Source organism: Xiphophorus couchianus, chromosome 10 (assembly GCF_001444195.1).
Source record: "Xiphophorus couchianus chromosome 10, X_couchianus-1.0, whole genome shotgun sequence".
In the NCBI taxonomy this organism is placed as follows: domain Eukaryota; kingdom Metazoa; phylum Chordata; class Actinopteri; order Cyprinodontiformes; family Poeciliidae; genus Xiphophorus; species Xiphophorus couchianus.
In genome coordinates this window covers 11,133,819-11,151,236 of record NC_040237.1, presented here as the reverse complement: position 1 = coordinate 11,151,236, position 17,418 = coordinate 11,133,819, and the positions used below count along the sequence as shown (strand labels likewise).

General features: G+C 38.1%; 2 protein-coding genes across 2 annotated transcripts; one reads left to right on the top strand and one right to left on the bottom strand.

The window, feature by feature from the left end:
* Window positions 1-330: 330 nt before the first annotated feature.
* Window positions 331-6,061, top strand: snf8 (SNF8 subunit of ESCRT-II). The gene is made up of 8 exons (XM_028029563.1): window positions 331-565; window positions 1,081-1,131; window positions 1,235-1,373; window positions 1,468-1,572; window positions 2,457-2,529; window positions 2,633-2,774; window positions 3,601-3,675; window positions 4,466-6,061. The coding sequence occupies exons 1-8, from the start codon at window positions 512-514 to the stop codon at window positions 4,601-4,603; spliced, it is 777 nt and encodes a 258-aa protein (XP_027885364.1). The 5' UTR covers window positions 331-511; the 3' UTR covers window positions 4,604-6,061.
* Window positions 6,062-7,497: 1,436 nt separating this feature from the next.
* calcoco2 (calcium binding and coiled-coil domain 2) lies at window positions 7,498-17,221 on the bottom strand. The gene is made up of 15 exons (XM_028029562.1): window positions 17,104-17,221; window positions 16,456-16,645; window positions 15,544-15,640; window positions 14,380-14,540; window positions 13,685-13,810; window positions 13,458-13,583; window positions 13,279-13,377; window positions 13,098-13,195; window positions 12,660-12,729; window positions 12,352-12,519; window positions 12,056-12,244; window positions 11,363-11,479; window positions 11,109-11,283; window positions 9,642-9,670; window positions 7,498-8,519 (listed from the first exon to the last, which is right to left on the bottom strand). Exons 2-15 carry the CDS (start codon window positions 16,630-16,632, stop codon window positions 8,355-8,357), a joined length of 1,797 nt encoding a protein of 598 aa, XP_027885363.1. The 5' UTR covers window positions 16,633-16,645; window positions 17,104-17,221; the 3' UTR covers window positions 7,498-8,354.
* Between the last annotated feature and the right edge of the window lie 197 nt (window positions 17,222-17,418).

The following is a 17,418-nucleotide window of genomic DNA, read 5'->3' as shown; positions in this document are numbered from 1 at the left end:
AACGATACTTTATTGATATATTTATGACTTTGAGTCCCATCATCATCATGACTTTAAATCTAAAACCTCAAATTTTCTGATTGAATATTTTTAAACATTATTATGATGACGTTTTTGTCTGATTATTATATATATATATATATATATATATATATATATATATATATATATATATATATATATATATATATATATATATATATGTACGAATCAAATTGTAACCCCCCTCACTGTACCCTTCCCCACCCCCCAAAAAATAATAATAAAAAACAAAAAAAATAAGAGACATGTTCACAAAATTTCGTCAGTAGAGTTACGTACTTCCGGTAGCGGCTCGCCAGGCCAGCGGAAGTGAAAGTAACACGTTTCCGGTGGAGCTTCACTCTATGGTCTGCAGTTAAGACATTTCTCGTTGTTTACTATGAAATAAAACAGATCTGCACTGTTCGTGTGGTGAAATTAACCGACGTTCGGGTCGTTATATACAATATTTGATCCAAATCTCGACAAAATGCATCGCAGAGGTGTTGGTGCTGGGGCGATAGCTAAAAAGAAGCTAGCAGAGGTAGGTTTACAGCTGTTTTCATAAGATTTACGTCACTATTTCAACGTCTCTGTCACTATATAGTGACTTATAAGCCTGGTTTTCAAAGACGATGAAAAGTCTTGAATAATGCTTTGTTTTCATTTAGTTTGATCAATTGAATCCAATATAAAGATACAGGTGAATGTGACAATACTTTATTAAATTTTGAAGTGAAATATGTAAATCATCAGCTGTGATGCCAAAATGTCATCATAAAGACAGTGATTTAAGGTTACAAAATGTTTTGTGGAGTTAAAAAGTTACATTTTTTGACTCTCGTATGCCAAGGAAATAGAAGTTCATTTAAATCAAACATCTGTCTAACATTGTGATGAAAGCTAAAGAGAACCCTGGGAGTTCATAATTCACTTATAGATTGTGATTGTATGTTTCATAGATGATTCCCTCAAGGCTTCCTGCTCTTTTACATAAATGTTTCTACTTCTAAAATGTCCAGTCCCTGAATGCCTACTCTGTTTGTTACTTTTCTTTAGGCCAAATACAAAGAAAGAGGAACTGTACTCGCAGAGGACCAGATAGTTCAGGTGAGCTTGTGTTTGAGTCTGCCTTGTTTGTTTTGATGTATATATTTACCATACAGAAATAGCACCTTATTCACTGATTCTGTGTGTTTTGTTTATGGGCCAGATGTCAAAACAGTTGGAAACGTTCAAATCCAACCTTGAGGAGTTTGCCAGCAAGCACAAACAAGAGATCCGTAAGAACCCCCAGTTCAGGGTCCAGTTTCAGGAGATGTGTGCCACCATTGGCGTTGACCCGCTAGCTTGTAAGAAAATCCTGATTCTTTTTCATACGTTTTCCTCACTTTCCTTTCAATGAAGCCTCAACTGACACTTTGAAATGTCTCCTTTTTTCCACAGCTGGTAAAGGCTTTTGGTCCGAGATGCTCGGTGTGGGAGATTTCTACTATGAGCTGGGGGTACAGATCATTGAAGTGTGTCTCGCCCTGAAACACAGAAATGGAGGTTTGAGTTTGGGTTTTTTGAAAGATGATTAGTTCTCAATGTTTTCACCGGAGCTCAAAAGTTACAACTCTGTCTCTAAGTGTCAACTCAGTCCTTAAGATTATAGCCACCTCCAGACAGCAACAGTAATTTACAAAATAATGGCCTTTGAACTTTTACTACAACTTCAAATGATTGTGTCACAACAACCAGTTAATCAATGAACCACATAATAAATTAAAATGAGCCTGACAAATTCCACTTTGATGATTAATATTTTTTCGAAGGGCAATATTGTTTACAAAGAAACCATAATCTATTTTAGTTATGCTTTTGGTTGCAAGTGTTTTTTCATTCTGTTTTATTTATTGTTTTTGGTTGCAAGTGTTTTTTCATTCTGTTTATTGTTTTTGGTTGTTGTGTTTTACTTTGAGCATTTAAAATATCTTGCTGTTCCAGTGTCAAGTGTTCTTTACAAGAGTGAAGTTTATTGGTCGTTGACAGAGCAAAATTGCATTGTTATGTTATTGTCAATATGACACTTGAAAATGGTCTAAAAACGTATCATTTATCAAAATAATTACTGGGACAATTTATTATTAATTAATTTATTTGTTATCATGATATTTCTAACTGTAGGCATGCATTTCTTTAACAGGGACAGGAAAGCTAGTTATGCTAATGGGAAGATGGATGAAGTTAATGGAGGACAAACATAAAAACCCAAGACTTAACCAGAAATCCCAGTCGAATATTCATAAGTTTGAGGTTCTAATGGAACAAACTCTGAAAAAGTTCCCGGCGTATGAACACTCCAGCTTTGTGCCTCGGTTTATCAAAATGAGCTTGTTGAGTGAAAACATCTCACACACATTCTTATCCTCTGCGGTGTTTGTGTGTGTCAGGACTCATTACTCTGGACGAGCTCCACCAGAGGGTGCTGAAGGGTCGGGGTAAATATGCTCAGGACGTGAGCCAGTAAGTTCCTCAACGGGTCAAATTGCGTTTGATCCAATCTGCATCACGTCTCAGTGATCCATGCTGCGTGTGTCTTCTGAACGGCTGAACTCATCCTCCACAGAGACGACTTGGTCAGAGCCATAAAGAAACTGAAGGTGATGGGAAACGGTTTTGGGATGATTCCCGTTGGCGGCTCTTACCTGGTCCAGTCGGTCCCAGCAGAACTGAACATGGATCACACTGTCGTTTTACAGCTTGCAGAGGTAACACAAAGAGTCGAGACCATTTGGGGAGTTTTTGTGAGCATTCATTAAGATGATGACCATTTCTGACAGGCCACTTGGCAGTCTCTCGTGACAGCTAACATCAGCTGTTGGAAAACAGAGATATGACCGAATTACAGTGTCGCTGATTTTAATTCATCCATCATCTACCGTGCACTGGCGAAGATTTACATTGAGAAAACTGCATACACGCGAATCCAGATGTATGAAGCTGTAATTAAATAACTAATCCAAGCACATTTCATTTTGTACATCATCAATGTGTAACTGAACAAACATTACGGAATACCAGATTCCTCCCTTGACATGCCCTCGATTTAAACAACTAGGTGTAACTAGTTAAACTAGTTATCAGTTACCTGTGATTCTCCTTTCTTTATGATTAAATGGAGCTTCACCGTATGTGCGCTTAAGACACTACTAAACAAGATGGAGGTATCTAAAACCTAAAAAAATCAATAAGTAATTATCTCTTATGTTTGAAATTTGACTAATCTGGTTATGTTATTCACCACTTAGATGAATTATTGTTTGTAGATGCATAAAAGTCCAGGGAAAATTTGTGGCTGAGGCATTGCAAACTCGTTGCGTGTGCTGATCTGCATATCCGTATCACAGTTAAACAGCTTAAACCTATGGACTTGCCTCAAGTGGGCCCCGTAAAACACCAGCTGAGTTTTTTTTCCCACCAAAAATATCTGCTTCTCCGATTTCCTGCTTGAAAAATTAGGTTTTTCATTACAAAACCGAAGTTTGTGTCTGTTTGCTGCAGAGTGAAGTAATTTGTTTCTTCCTCGGTTTGTAGAACAAAGGATACGTCACTGTAAGCGAGATCAAAGGCAGCCTGAAATGGGAGAAAGAACGGGCGTGTCACGTGCTGGTGAGTTACCCAGCAGTCTGCTTAAGCAACCAGGTCACATTTAAACCCTTTAGCATTAATAAAGTGCCGATTCCCACTAACGTTTGTATGCACTTATTTTGCAAGTTTGTTATTATTAGATTGCAAAAATGTGAATAAGTATTTTACCTTTGCTAATCGACAAATTCTGGATGTGCCATTTAGTTAAGTCTTAAAAATTAATATATTTGCTTGGGACTTTAGTAGATCCTTATCTGATGCAGTCGTTGACTCTTATGCTAAAAAGGTATTTATGTTCTTACCTAAAGAAGGGCTCCAGAAGTCTGTATTGTGTTTTGTTTTACCAGAAAATCCTCGAGATTAAAAATTTATTTTACAAGGGAGTCTGATAAGGAAGTAAAGTCACAACAAGTGTAAAACACTAAATAAAGATGATAAAAAGCTTTTAAATTCAAATTCTTTTTTTTTTTTTTAAAACTTTGTAAGGATTCTTCATTTCAACATTCTTACATTTTGGTGCTATCTTTTTTTTATCAGTGTTTTTTTTTTTTTGTTTTTACTCATGATATTTTTATGTGTCATTTGGTAGCAAGACTCCTGAGACTTTTTGTCCTGATCAATACAAATGGAGACAGGAAATGTAACTACGCAGCAAACAGAGCCCCCCACTCCCATCAAACTATGTACCAGTGCTGAAATGTAGCAATAAAATGTCTTTAGGGTTGAATACAAGTTACCTAAATAAACAAGAAGCCCCCTGCCGGAACTCCATGTTCTCATATTCTGCATGTCTGGCTCCTCGTATTTCCAGGATCATCTGCTGAAAGAAGGCTTGGCCTGGCTGGACTCTCAAGCAGCCGGGGAGGCTCAGTACTGGCTGCCAGCGCTCTTCTCCGAGCTGACCTCTCATGATGTCACGCCCGAGGAGGCCAATCAGATGACGCCTTAGGGAGATTTGTGGGTGGATTGTTATATTGTGACTGGTGGAGGCGTTCACTGATGTGATGCCAGAAAGGGCAGGTTCTCTGCCTGGAGCCGATGGATGGACGGACGGACGGACGGGCGTCACGTCAAGCATCGGACTCGAGAAGGCGACGGTTTTTCCCTTTCACGGATACAGTGGGTTGCAAAAGTATTCACACACCTTGAACCTTCTCATATTTGTGACATTACAGTCGCAAGTGACGGTGTATTTTATAGGAACTCTACATGAAGAAAGATTGTATGTGCTTTTTTTACAAATAAAAATCTACAAAATGTGGTGTGTTTAGTATTTAGCCTAAAATACTAATACTAGGCTCAATACTAAGAGCTGTAATTACACCTGCAGCTCTGAGGAGATTGAGATTTTTGCCAGTTTTCTTGCCTCAAGCTCTGTCGGATGGGATGGAGGGCATCTCTGAGAAAAACAGTTTCAAAAACCCAACTTCAAGATTCTCAATTGGATTGATTTCTGGACTTTAACTGGACCATTCTAGCACATGAATACGCTTTCATCTAAACCAGGAAAGAGCCATTGTTGTACTGTAAAACTTGCCTACAGCTGCAAAACCTACATGACACCACTCAGTCTTTAATATGTTAATGAAACATAAAAAAAATAATTAAATTTTTTTTAAAAAATGAGTAATGCACACCATCTCCAGCAAAATGACTTGTATGACTGTTGTCATTTATTCTGATATTTAGCTCCATCCTTCTTCCCCATTAACCTGCTCTCTCCCTGCTGAAGAAAACTATCCCCATAGCATGATGCCGCCACCACCATGTTTCGCCTTCTGGGTGATATGTTCAGGAAGCGGTGAGACAATGTGGAAAAGTTCAAGGGAAGGGGTGTGAATACTTTTTTATCGCGTGATTGGATGGGAAATTCAGTGTAATCTTGGTGGAGGGTTGTTTTTTTTGTAATTATTGGAGAATTCCTCTGTGTGCTACACATGTAAATGTTAAAAATTTCTTGTATAAAGAAATCTTTTAAAGAAAAAAACTTTACACCAGATTTGTCGTATGAGCTTTTATTACGCAGCAAAACCAGCAGACAGTATTTCCAGTGATGCACACTTCTCGTCGGTTTCGCTCGTTCTCACCCAGGATACACTTGAAATTCATCAGATAATATTAAATACAGTCTGATCTCAGTATGGCAGACCAGAATTTGTGATATAATGTCAAAGGTGCAAAGCTTTGGTGAATACATTAACCTCTAAATGCTGTTTAAACCCTAATTGTTTGCTGTAACTGCCCTGCTCCCACAGAGTCCCACAGGTTATTCAGCTTGAAACCTTTTAAGGCTTTTTTTTTTTTTTTTTTTAAGATTTTTGGTCTGTTGGATTTTCTAAATTGTATTTTTTGTGTAAGAGAAAGCTCAAACAAAAGCACTTGAGGTTCTCAATGACTACTGAATAATGATAATCATACTAACTGATATATTTCAGTGATAATTAAGATCAAACAAAGTAAATTTGGTCAAATTCTCTATAAATTTCAGAAATCCAACTCATTTTTAGTCACTTCCAACAATTAAACAAGTCTGTTGCAGTTTTTATGCTGATGGTAATTATTGAACACGATGTGTTCATTTTATGGATGTTTACTGAATATTACCAATAATTTTTTATATAAAAAAAAAAACCCAGTACAATAATATCCAATAGTTTTCTACCGTTTGATCATTAGGTTGGTACGGGTCGGTTACCAGTACCAAGGTTACAGTGACGTGCGGTGAGGTTCATAGCTGGTGAGGCACTGACGTCATCAGAATCAGATTTGCAAATAGATGCATAGATTGACAGCAGTTTACAGGTTATGTTTCACTTCTGCATCCTTACACATACAAACCTTTCAGCTCCGGCGTTGGTCTTCCTTTGGTTATTATCTCCTGCTTCGATTGAAAGTCCACTTGAGAAAACTTTTTTAGTGTTGTAATGTAGTCATCCATGTCGAAAGTCGGGATAAGCGAGAGGAAAAAAATCACTATCTCTATTATAATCTATCGCTGCACTTGACTTGCTTCCCGAATCGTTTAGCCTAGCTCGCTGTCACTTACTCGGCAGTTGAGGAGTGAACAAGACGAACGTCTGGGATCTTGAGCGCCCCCTGCCATGAGGCAAGAGAACTGCCTGCCTCACCACGAACCTGTTCTCTGCCGTTTATAATCGCTCATTACACGAAACACGTTACACAAACACAGTTGGTGACAAAAAGCACTGTACATTATATACATAAGCTAAATTATTGGAAATAAGTTCACATAATAAATTTGTTTAAACCATTTTATTGACGCCGTACAGCAACAGGCTCTCTCCGCTTAGCAGCCAGCGCAGAGCCAGGGGTTGCGCAATCCAAGGTGAGGCAGAGCTCGCTGCTGCCTCACCGGCATCGCTTCCAAGCATTTCAATGGGAAAATAAGAAAATAAAAACAAATAAAAATCGAAATTGGTGAAGCTACATGAAAAATAAATATTTTTTAGTACAAACCACCGGATGAATATAACAATTTAAATTACTTTATGATTATATATTTTCTTTCTTTCCATGATGGCTGGTGAGGCACTGCCTCACCTGCCTCCCCTGACCGCACGTCACTGCAAGGTTAAACTTGTAGACCCGGAGAGTCACAGTGTGGAAACTAAAGGAATCCATCCTATTAATGTAATGCTGCTTAGCATCACTAATATTACTCTATAAACAGCAGAACAAAAAACGGTGTACTATATAACAAGCTAATTTACATGATTATTTTGAAATTTAACAGATGCGACAGATTTTGTTCATTTTTAAAATAAGTTGAACGAAATACAGTTATCATATAGTTGGTTTGATCAGTATATATATATTTTTTTTCTGCTTTGACATTCTGTTTTATGGGACTGTTGTACATTGCTGGCACTGACTTCAAAACAAAACAGTAAGTTACTAGATAAAGAAAAATAAAAACAAGAATTAAGCCTCAGATCTCAATATGTTGATAAAATACAAGAAAAGCTTTGAATTTAGTCTATTTTCCCCCCACAAATATTAAATCTGAACTCCCAAAAACAAAATAACAATCCACCTCTGTCCTGCATACGCAGTCTGCTCAGTTTTAGCCTGTAAATATGGAACATGGATGAATAATGATGCCAAATTAAAAGATATAATAAACAGATATTGATGAGAACAGTGAAGCTCTCAGAAGGAAAGGACTAATTTGCCACTTACACAGATAAGTGACGGGTAAGTTAATGAATCAACTGGCACATCTATATATCAGGCAGTTGTTGAAGGATCCAATAGCCCAGACTTTCTGCAGATCAAACTACCTTTAAATCTGACCAATCCTGCTGGGTTATCATTCATTGTGGTTTCCCAACATTTTGGTCATTAAGGGTCATTCATCTATGATTGGAAATGAATTATTCTATCCCGATATTTAATAATATTATTTCTAAGGCATTTCCTACGTGTTTATTATACGCAATGCATTTTTTTCATTTAATTAAATCACTTGAAGAAATGTAACACAAAAAGCAGAAATAAATGTGGTATGATTTCAAGATGTTTAGCTCTCCATATGTGGATGTGACAGCTTATCATTCTAGCAGGTTTCAGGTCTAGAGAAGCTTCTGGAACTAAAATGACAAGCTTATGCTAAGGTCAGTTTTTTTTTTCTTGTTTTTTTTTTAAACCAATGAGACCCATCAGAGACGATGACGAGGCTCTCACAGCTCGTGGCCGTAGACGTGGTCTTCGAATATGGACTGCTCCATGCTGTCGCAGATCACCGTGCAGAACGGACACACTCGGTGACTCTGCTCATGCTGCTCCAGCTCCAGCTGGGTTATGCCGGGGAAGCTCTCCTGGCAGTGACGACACACCCGCGCCGGCTGCCAGAAATAGGGCGTCAAGAGAGAAGGAGGAAGGGATTATGTTTTAAGTCCACTTTAAAAATAAACAGTAAACAGTCGCTCATGTGGACATCCAGGGATCATGTGTGCTAAGGGATGTTTTCCCCATTCATGTGTTTTGGTAGGAGCGCGGGACAGCATCGAGCTTTTCTACGCCGATGAGCTGAAATGTTTGTTTGATATGTAATAAGGTGTAATCTGTGACTCGTCTAAGACATTTGTATGTTATTACTTATTAATGCAACATTCAAATTATTTTATTCTACTTCCAAAAACATTCGTCATTTCTTTTGGAATGGGAGGAGTGTTTCAGAAATATGAATGCTGCTTTTTAAATTTGTGCTGTTGTCTCTCTCTTATTCAGGTCTAATTTGTGCCTAATATCTCCTTCAGTATAATAAAAATAATTTCTCTGCTTCCAAGCTGATGTACTTTCTTGTAATCGTTAAAAAAAATGCATTTAAGGTCTCAGTGTTTTCTGGTTTTTCTTTTGCATCTGGGCTCCATTTTTTTCCCTTATTTGTGGTTCAGTACCTGGTCATTTTAGGTGAAATATTTTCCATGTTGGTCTCCTAACCATGACCTAATCACTCCGACATAAAAGCACCTAAGCTCAAGAGATGAAGTATTATTGCGTGAATACACACAAAAACCCCCAAAATTAAATATGCAATTTTAGGGACTTTACTACCAGTAGCCTGTCACAAAGACACAATTTGTTGCATTTCTTTGGTTAAACTCAATGCAAAACTGGATACAAACTTATGACCAAGAATGTAGAAACTGTATCTCTGTTCCTAACTTGCATTAATCAGATGTCGCTACTAAAGAGTCTAAAGCAAACAAATTACATCTGGAACATGAAAACGTAAACAAATACTCAAATATGTCTGCAGCACACGGTCATAAAAGTTCTTTGAAGTATTTATGCAACTAAACTCACGTGTAACTTTATACAGAGAACTTTGCAGTAAAGACCCAACTAGTACGAATCAACAGATTATCAGCTCCTGATCAGTTATTCTAAGTATTTTAACTGTATAGAATGTGTTTGTCTCACAAGTTGATATGTTTTGTGCTGAAGAAAATTATATGACTCACCTCTTCATCTGCTGGTACCACCAAGCTATCTGTAAAAGAAAAGGAATAAAGTCATTTAGTTAAAAACAAATTAAGATGTTTGACATTTTTTAAAGATTGTAAAAAGTGATATGATCAAAAAGAGAAAAGGGTGGAAAATGAAGATTTCCAGGGTTTTTTCTTTACAAGGAGAGATCTGAAAGGAATGGAGTTCATTTGTATTCGGCTACAGAAAAATATTGGAAGAATGTGCTTCTTATTTGCAAAACACTGAGTGTGTTGGAAAAGCAATCATGGTGGAAACATGGTGGTGTCAGCACGGTACTGTGGGGACGCTTTTCTTCAGAAGAGGTGGGAAAACTGGTCAGAATTGATGGGAACACGGACGGAGCTAAAAACAAAGCTGGAAAAAGGACAGATGGAGAACTTTGACCTTTGACTGCAGTAAAAAGTGTCTCACCAGGTGACTCAGTACTCCGAACGTAAACACAACACGGACCTCTCAGGTTTGTATTTGTAAAAACTTTTGAAAACCAATGCATCATTTTCCCTCTACTCCATAATCGTGCTCTACTTGGTCTTGGTTTGTTATATAGAATCCAAATAAAATACATTCAATATGAATTCTTTTGCAACACACAATAGATAACACTGACTGATGCCATTTATTGGCATTATGAAAGTCTTTTCAGTCATCAATATGGTGGAAATGATGCATTGTGTCAAAAAACTACATATAAATCACTTTGATCTCCATCTCACGAGAGCTTAAAAATAGAACTGCTTAGAGATTCATTAATGGCGCACTGGAAAACACAACAAATATGACATGTTGCGTTTTATGTGTCACAGAAACATTAACCCTGACAGTCCGTACTCAGATAACAAGAGGCCTCCAGGATGCAATAAAAGGACAAAGTTCACACCTGCACCGCTGCACTGACCAACTACATGCTACATCATGGTGGCGCCACTGCGGTTCACGGAGATGAGAGGAGCAGGTGAAATCGTGGGATTTAGCTCGCAGGTAGAAGGTGTATGTATAGTTAAGTTTGTCTAAATTTTGAGATGTGCAAAATAGCAGATCATTTGTGTTTGAGTTACTGGATTTTCAGTAATGCAGAGAGACGGCCTTGTGACTTTGCTTTATTTGACCATAAATGTTTTACATTTCTCTGGAAAACATATTAGAAGTATTTTATTTTTTGTTATTTAAAAGCGCCTAATAAGAAATAAGAACTGTACCAAATTAAAACCAGCAGGTCAATGACCAGAAATGTAACAATATCTTTTTGTTAAAGGACTGAACATTATGACACGTAAACTATTTCTGAAAAAAACAAAACAAAAAAACCCATCAGACTGTAATCTGAAAAAAAAAAATTCTGGAAATCTTTTCAAATAAATACTTGTTTTGTGATTTGAGTAAGCTTTTAGAACAACAGACGACCACCCCTGGTTCTGCCTGACCACGCGTCCGTTCCTCACCTATGGTGCTGTATATGTGCTCCGGCTGACCCAGGATGTCCTGCTGGTCACGGATGGCAGGAGCGTCGCTGCCTGCTACGATGGGGTCTGGCTGCAAGTAGGGCATCTCTTCAGCCACAGGTGAGGTGATGTTTGCGTAATGTGAGCGAAGCCTCTCAATGTCACCTTGGAGAACCTGAGAGAATGAAGATGGTTCAGATTTCTGAAATCATGTAGGAGATTTGGATTTGGTGCAGATTTTGTTCTACATGTACCTGGACTTCTCTGCTGAGCTCATCTCTCTCTTGTTTGATCAGCCTGATCTCCTGTTCCTTATCTTCAATGGCGATGTCCTTATCTGCCAACATTGCATTCAACTCCCTGACCTGCATCTGAGAATATACAGAAGAAGAATGACCATCATTATACAAGAGAAAAACATCACGAACATTATTCTGTCAATGGCTCTTCAGTTCATTTAATACAAAAAAAGCAATCAATGACAAAATCAGACACAAAACCATAAATCCATTTTATAGTCTCTTTTGAGGTTAATAAACTTTTGATTAAAATAACACTTTAGTTATATTAGAAAATACTCTGAATATTTAATTTCTTACTCAGAAAATGTATCCCCTGAGAGTTAGTTTCTAGAGTAGTAAATTAGTTCCATCTTGGCTTCTTTTTGTAGTTTTTATTTAATTAAGTCATTAAGAAATAGACCTTTGTGTGACTAATAATAAAATTAAACCCTCACTACATAAATCATCAGTTCTCACTGAATTTAAGTCTGAAGTATAATTATATAAATTGAGACTAAAATGCATCTTAATCCAAGACAGATACAGATATTGTTGCTTCTCTAAATGTGTGATGAAATTTGTGCAAAAATAATTCCCTTTTCAGATTGATAAAGGTAAATAGCATCTTTTTCTTTGAAATGCAAACTGAAATTAACCTAGATTTACCTCAAATTTGCTGCTTTGGCGTTGCTCCATCTCACAATTTTGGGCCAAACTTGTTAGCTGCTCCTTGACGTCCCGCAGCTCGTTTTCTGCAAACTCACATTGCCTGGTGACGGCCCTCTTCTCCTCTCTCTCGGCCAGCAGCTTCGCCTGCGCATCCTGCAGCTGCTTGGAAAGAGTCTGACACTGCGCCTGAAGAGGACGCTTCAGTAAGCCTCATCACATTTACCTGAAATCTGTTCAGCGGTATTTTGAAGAGGGATTCAGTTCCTTGTTTAAAAAAAAAAAAAAAAAAGTACCGTGAGGTCGTCCTGTGGAGCCCTTTGCAGTGAATCTTGCTGTGAAAGCCTCCTGCTCAATTCCTGGTTCTCCCTTCTCACTTCATCCATGTTGCCTTTGACGCTTTGCAGCTTTTGCAGTTCTAGAAAGATCCGATCCTTCTCTTTGGTGGTGCTCTGAAGGTCAACCTGGTAACGAGAAAGCACACATTTTACGACGATTGATGGATGTTTCGGTGACCTCCTGTTAGCCTCGCCTAAGGCGCATTTTAAACCCTTAATAAGGCTAAAACTGTGCACTTCTGAAAAAAGAAGAACTGTAGGTCTACCTGCAGAAGCTGAAAGCGGTCAAATATGTTTGACAAGTCCCGGTCTGCTTCTCTGAGTTTAGAATTCAGCCTGAAATCACACAAAACAGAGTTTTATGGAAAAGTATGAATAGGTTTGCCAATCTTATATGTCAGCAAATCAGTTTGGTTACATAACTAACAATGTTTTCAATATGGGGATGCTAATATTCATGTTGTTCTTATTGCAGCTGATATGGGCAGCTATCAATAATAAGGATAATTCACAGAACAGTTATAGTTTATACTAAGATTAAATTATTAAGTCAAGTTATATCCTGAAGGCAATTGGTTGAAATGCATTTTTTTGTTTTGTTTTTTGGATTAACAGAGTAAAGGGGGCAGAATATAAAATGTCCACTGACATTTAAAAGAAAAACTTTTTTTTCCAGAAGAAAAAACAGAAAGTACAAACATTACTTGGCAATCTCATCACTTTGTGCATCCAGCTTCCCTTTCAGCTCCTCGTGCTCCTCTTTCATCTGATTGATCTTCATCACTGCTCGATCATATTTCTCCTTAAGAAATAATATGGATACAAATGAGCATAGGAAGAGGCTGCCATACGTTCCAGTTTAATGAGAAAGTGAAACCATGTTACCTCATTACTTCTAGATGACAGAGAGCTCAGTTTTTCCTGCTCTGTGGAGTTTTGTTTCTGGATTTCCATCCGCTTGGTCATTTCAATCACCATCTCCTCCTAGCAAGTAGCAGCAGCATCAAATTTAGCTTTTTATCCTGACAATTCAGCTTAAGTTTCACCACGAACTGATGACAAACCTTTAAGCGGTCGTTCTCCTTCATCTGCAGCTGCAGTGTGTTCTTGAGTTTTTCGTTGTGCTCCTTCACCTGATCCATTTCTTTGATCAGTTTAGCCATTTCTGCCTCTGTCTGGTCGTTCTGCTCCTGAACAAATCAAACACGCTCCGTCAACTTATCAAAGTTCACTTTAAAGTTTAATGACCCTCTGTGTTGGACAATGAGTAAAGGAACCCTGATGGGTTTACCTTGGAGCTGCTGATATCCTTCTGATTCTTCAGCAAAGCCCTTTTTAAGGTTTCGTTTTCTGCTCTCATCAGATCCAGCTGATTCTGCAGCTCAGCTTTCTCACGTTGACTCTGTTCAACTTGCTCCTGTGGTTAAATACAAGTTGCCGAAATCAACAAGCCGGAATTTAAATCACCAATTATGTTGAAGTCCAATTATAAAGATGTAAAGCGGATATAACAGTCATGTATCACGAGGAATGTCTGTTTTATAAGTGTTAAATTGGCTCTTTATCCACATTAACAAGAAAAATTTGAAAGAGCTTCAGAAAACCTGAAGACCACTTTAAAAGATTAATAAAATACAACAAAATGGGAACTACAAGCACCATAGGTGACATATATATGCTCACTTCCTTATAATAATGTTTATTTACGTAAATCCCAGGCAGTACAACTTTATGGAAATGACCAAACGGCAGTGTGAATGCAGAACCTTCACCTTCAATTTAGTTTATTGCAGATTGTCTCTTAGCATTTGGAAAGTTTGATTTGCTCTTATCGCAACTGTAGGGAAAGTCACTTCAGTTCCCTGAGACTTAAATAGGAAAACTAAAATGATTTTTTTAAGTGTGGAGTCCAGTTTTGGTTATTTCCAGCAGTTACGTGAGCTAGATTTACATAACTAAATCTATGTACATATTTGCATGGGATACCTGAGTCGTGATAACCAGCAGGTCATCATCTGCGATGCTCTCTGTGTTTTGTTCTGATGGATTTCTGAAACAGAAAGGAGTGCTGGCTCCTCGGACCTGCCCGCTGTTGTCAATGTAGCAGAACTGGTAGTACTCGATCTCGTCTTTAGGCAGGTAGTACTCTGGTAGGAAAGTGAAAGAGCAAACTGGATGAACTTTTATGCTAGATTGTAACCTTGTTACTTTTATACATATTTGTATGAATATGTACATTTTTAGTCAGTAAAAATGTTAAAAACACTTTAAAAATTAGCAACAAATTTTAAATAAACAGACGGCTGAACATCAACATTGGTCAGACGTCTCAGACAATATGTGCTAAGAAAACCGCTGTAGAGTTTTGCAAATTGTAGATAAGAGTTTTAACAGATTTTCCTAAATATTTGTTTTTTTATTAGAAAAATCTCCAATTATCAACTATAGAACACAAAATATTGAGTTGTTCAACCGTTTATCACAACCCCAACAGGAGTTCTGCATGCAAATGGTGCTGCGCTGTAGCTTCATTTGGTTGTCTTCTAGTTGGAAGACTGGGCCATAAACCCAACTCTATTGCATTTTTCCTTAAGGTGGAACTGGCATGGGCATGAATTTCACTAATTTAAAAAGTGATTTTTTTTTCTTCTTTGCTGCAGATACCACTGCACCACTTGGTTGCAGAATTGCAGCATACAGTAGTTTTCCAAGCTACGATACTTTTTTTAGGCAAAGGTGCCAAATGCAGCACATCAATTAATAAAACAAAAAAAACACCTGTCATTCTAGTTTTACTCGGAACATTTTAGGGGAGTCTGAGCTAAATCCTCCCCATTTTACCAAAATTATTTGGGACATGTTAACAAAAAAATATCTGAGTATTACAATTGCTACTTTATTAGTAAATTCAAAATATTTGACATTTTTCACCGTCTTATGAACTCCATGTTTAAAGTAAATCACTCCCAGATGAAAATCCACTGGATGTAAAACAGTATTAAACAGGATTCGTCTTCATGCTACAGTTATTTGCAAAGTCAGATTTCAAGGTTATTTTTGCTCACAAAGTGTAGACGTGACTCACAACGATGAGTGTACATGACAAACAGGAAACAAGGTCTTTCGCCATGCAGAGAAAGTGAAACTTACCTTTAAACACAGCTTGTCTCATCTCTGTCTGTTGAGCATCATGGACTGCCTCCACCCACACAAATGTGTGATAATCCTTTGTTGAGCTCCACCCCACCTGGTCAAAAACACAAAACAAACAAACAGAAAAACATACTAATTTAAGATACTATCCAGTGGCAGGCATTTTTTCCCCCACTAGCAATAAAACACAGTATATTGACAAAGTATGAATTTTCACTTCAGGATTTTACAAAACACCTTAAGGGGGAAAAAAAACAACTTCTTTCTGTGTTTGGGTTGATGACATCACAACAGGCTAAAGTGTAGCATGGCTAAACATGGAGGATGAGCAATGTTGACTGATTTTTTAAAAAGGTTTTGTCAGTTCTAGTGGCCTTTATTTCACAGGTGTCAGACAGGAAAGTGGGTTGAGAGAGGGGGAAGACATGGGGCAAAGGTCACTGAGGCCTCCTCATCCTCACGTGATGTCAAGCGAGCCCTGTGTGCAGGGGTGGTCAATCCTGGTCCTCGAGGGCCGGTGTCCTGCAACTCTTAGTTGTCTCCCTGGTCCGACACACTTGAATCCAACAGCTGAATCACCTCCTAAGTTCAGTCACGTTTTCCAGAGTCCTGCTAATGATCTCATTATTTGACTCAGGTGTGTTGAAGTAGAGACGCATCTAAAAGTTGCAGGAGACCGGCCCTCGAGGCCTGCAGTTGCCCACCCCTGCCTGTGTGTATGGAGACCTACTTAATACAAAGGTACACTTGGGACAAAATGGCACACTAACTAGAAAAACTGACCACGACAAGTTGTTATAAAAGTAATAATCTACATCTTACGTGAGTTTGATTTAAAAAGGAGGAAAAATCTGGCTAGTAGCTCGAATTTATTATGACTGTAAACAAAATGTAAGTGAGGTAGTCCACCTTGAAGATGCCCACCCAGTCCCTGGGATTTGGCTGGAAGGCAGCATTGAGAGTGAAGCGGCAGGTAATGGGGCTGGAAGGCGGGTATGAGTACGGGATATCGATGAAGACCACCTGAGAGAAGGTGCAAGCCGGGGGATCAGTCGCTGCTGCTGCTGCCTCTGGGAAGGTCTCCATACCGACCTACCGTCTTACAACGAAACACACGACATCCCATAAGCTTGATTGCAGTAAACAGTGAGCACAGATCGGCTAGTTTAACGTCAGAAAGCAGCTCCCTTGTGTTGCCAGCCTACATTCTTCCTGGCATTGTTTATACGCCTTCATGCGCATTTAGAATTTTGCTTTCGGTTGTTACAAAACTGCTTACTCATATCTTTAGGATTAACGAATCACTTTACAACAAACATAAACAACCGAAAGTACTCAAGTCATTAATGTGCTCAAGTCATTTTTAATTACGTTTAACGCGTGATTATATAAAAACGACAGAACAAAACTTCTTAAAACCGAAACCAAAATAGTATTTCAGAGTGTACCGCAAACACATGTTAAAACCGGCACAAAAAAAAATGTTGTAAGCGTTAGTTCGTTCAAAACAACCCAGTGAGTTATAAGAAAACTTTAAGATAAAGTCATAAAACTTACATTTGTTGTCAGTTGACGCAGCCCTGAGATTTCCCGTCTGTTTCTCACAGACGCAGCGACTGAGGTGTTCACGTACACCTCGGACCTTTGTACTGCCACGGCATGTAAAAAAAAAAAAAAAAAGACACACTGCGCACGTCAAAAGAACAAAATCGAAGATGTTATTTAACCTTACATAAAAACTATTTATATTATTTTACAATGAACCATAAATATTCACATTGATATTGTAGACCGTTGCAGCTTCTTGGCTTTAAAAAATGCAGAGGGAATGGGAGGGGTGGGAACTTTAGAAAAAAAAAAAAAATTCTAGCT

Excerpts from the sequence above, each read along its gene's own strand:
- calcoco2 (XM_028029562.1), bottom strand. The coding sequence starts at position 16,632 with ATGGAGACCTTCCCAGAGGCAGCAGCAGCAGCGACTGATCCCCCGGCT. Across the intron at positions 13,584-13,684 it reads AGGATATCAGCAGCTCCAAG|GAGCAGAACGACCAGACAGA; the intron begins GTAAACCCATCA and ends TGATTTGTTCAG. Across the intron at positions 12,730-13,097 it reads CAAAGTGATGAGATTGCCAA|GCTGAATTCTAAACTCAGAG; the intron begins GTAATGTTTGTA and ends GTGTGATTTCAG.
- snf8 (XM_028029563.1), top strand. The coding sequence starts at position 512 with ATGCATCGCAGAGGTGTTGGTGCTGGGGCGATAGCTAAAAAGAAGCTA. Across the intron at positions 2,530-2,632 it reads TATGCTCAGGACGTGAGCCA|AGACGACTTGGTCAGAGCCA; the intron begins GTAAGTTCCTCA and ends CATCCTCCACAG. Across the intron at positions 2,775-3,600 it reads TCGTTTTACAGCTTGCAGAG|AACAAAGGATACGTCACTGT; the intron begins GTAACACAAAGA and ends CTCGGTTTGTAG.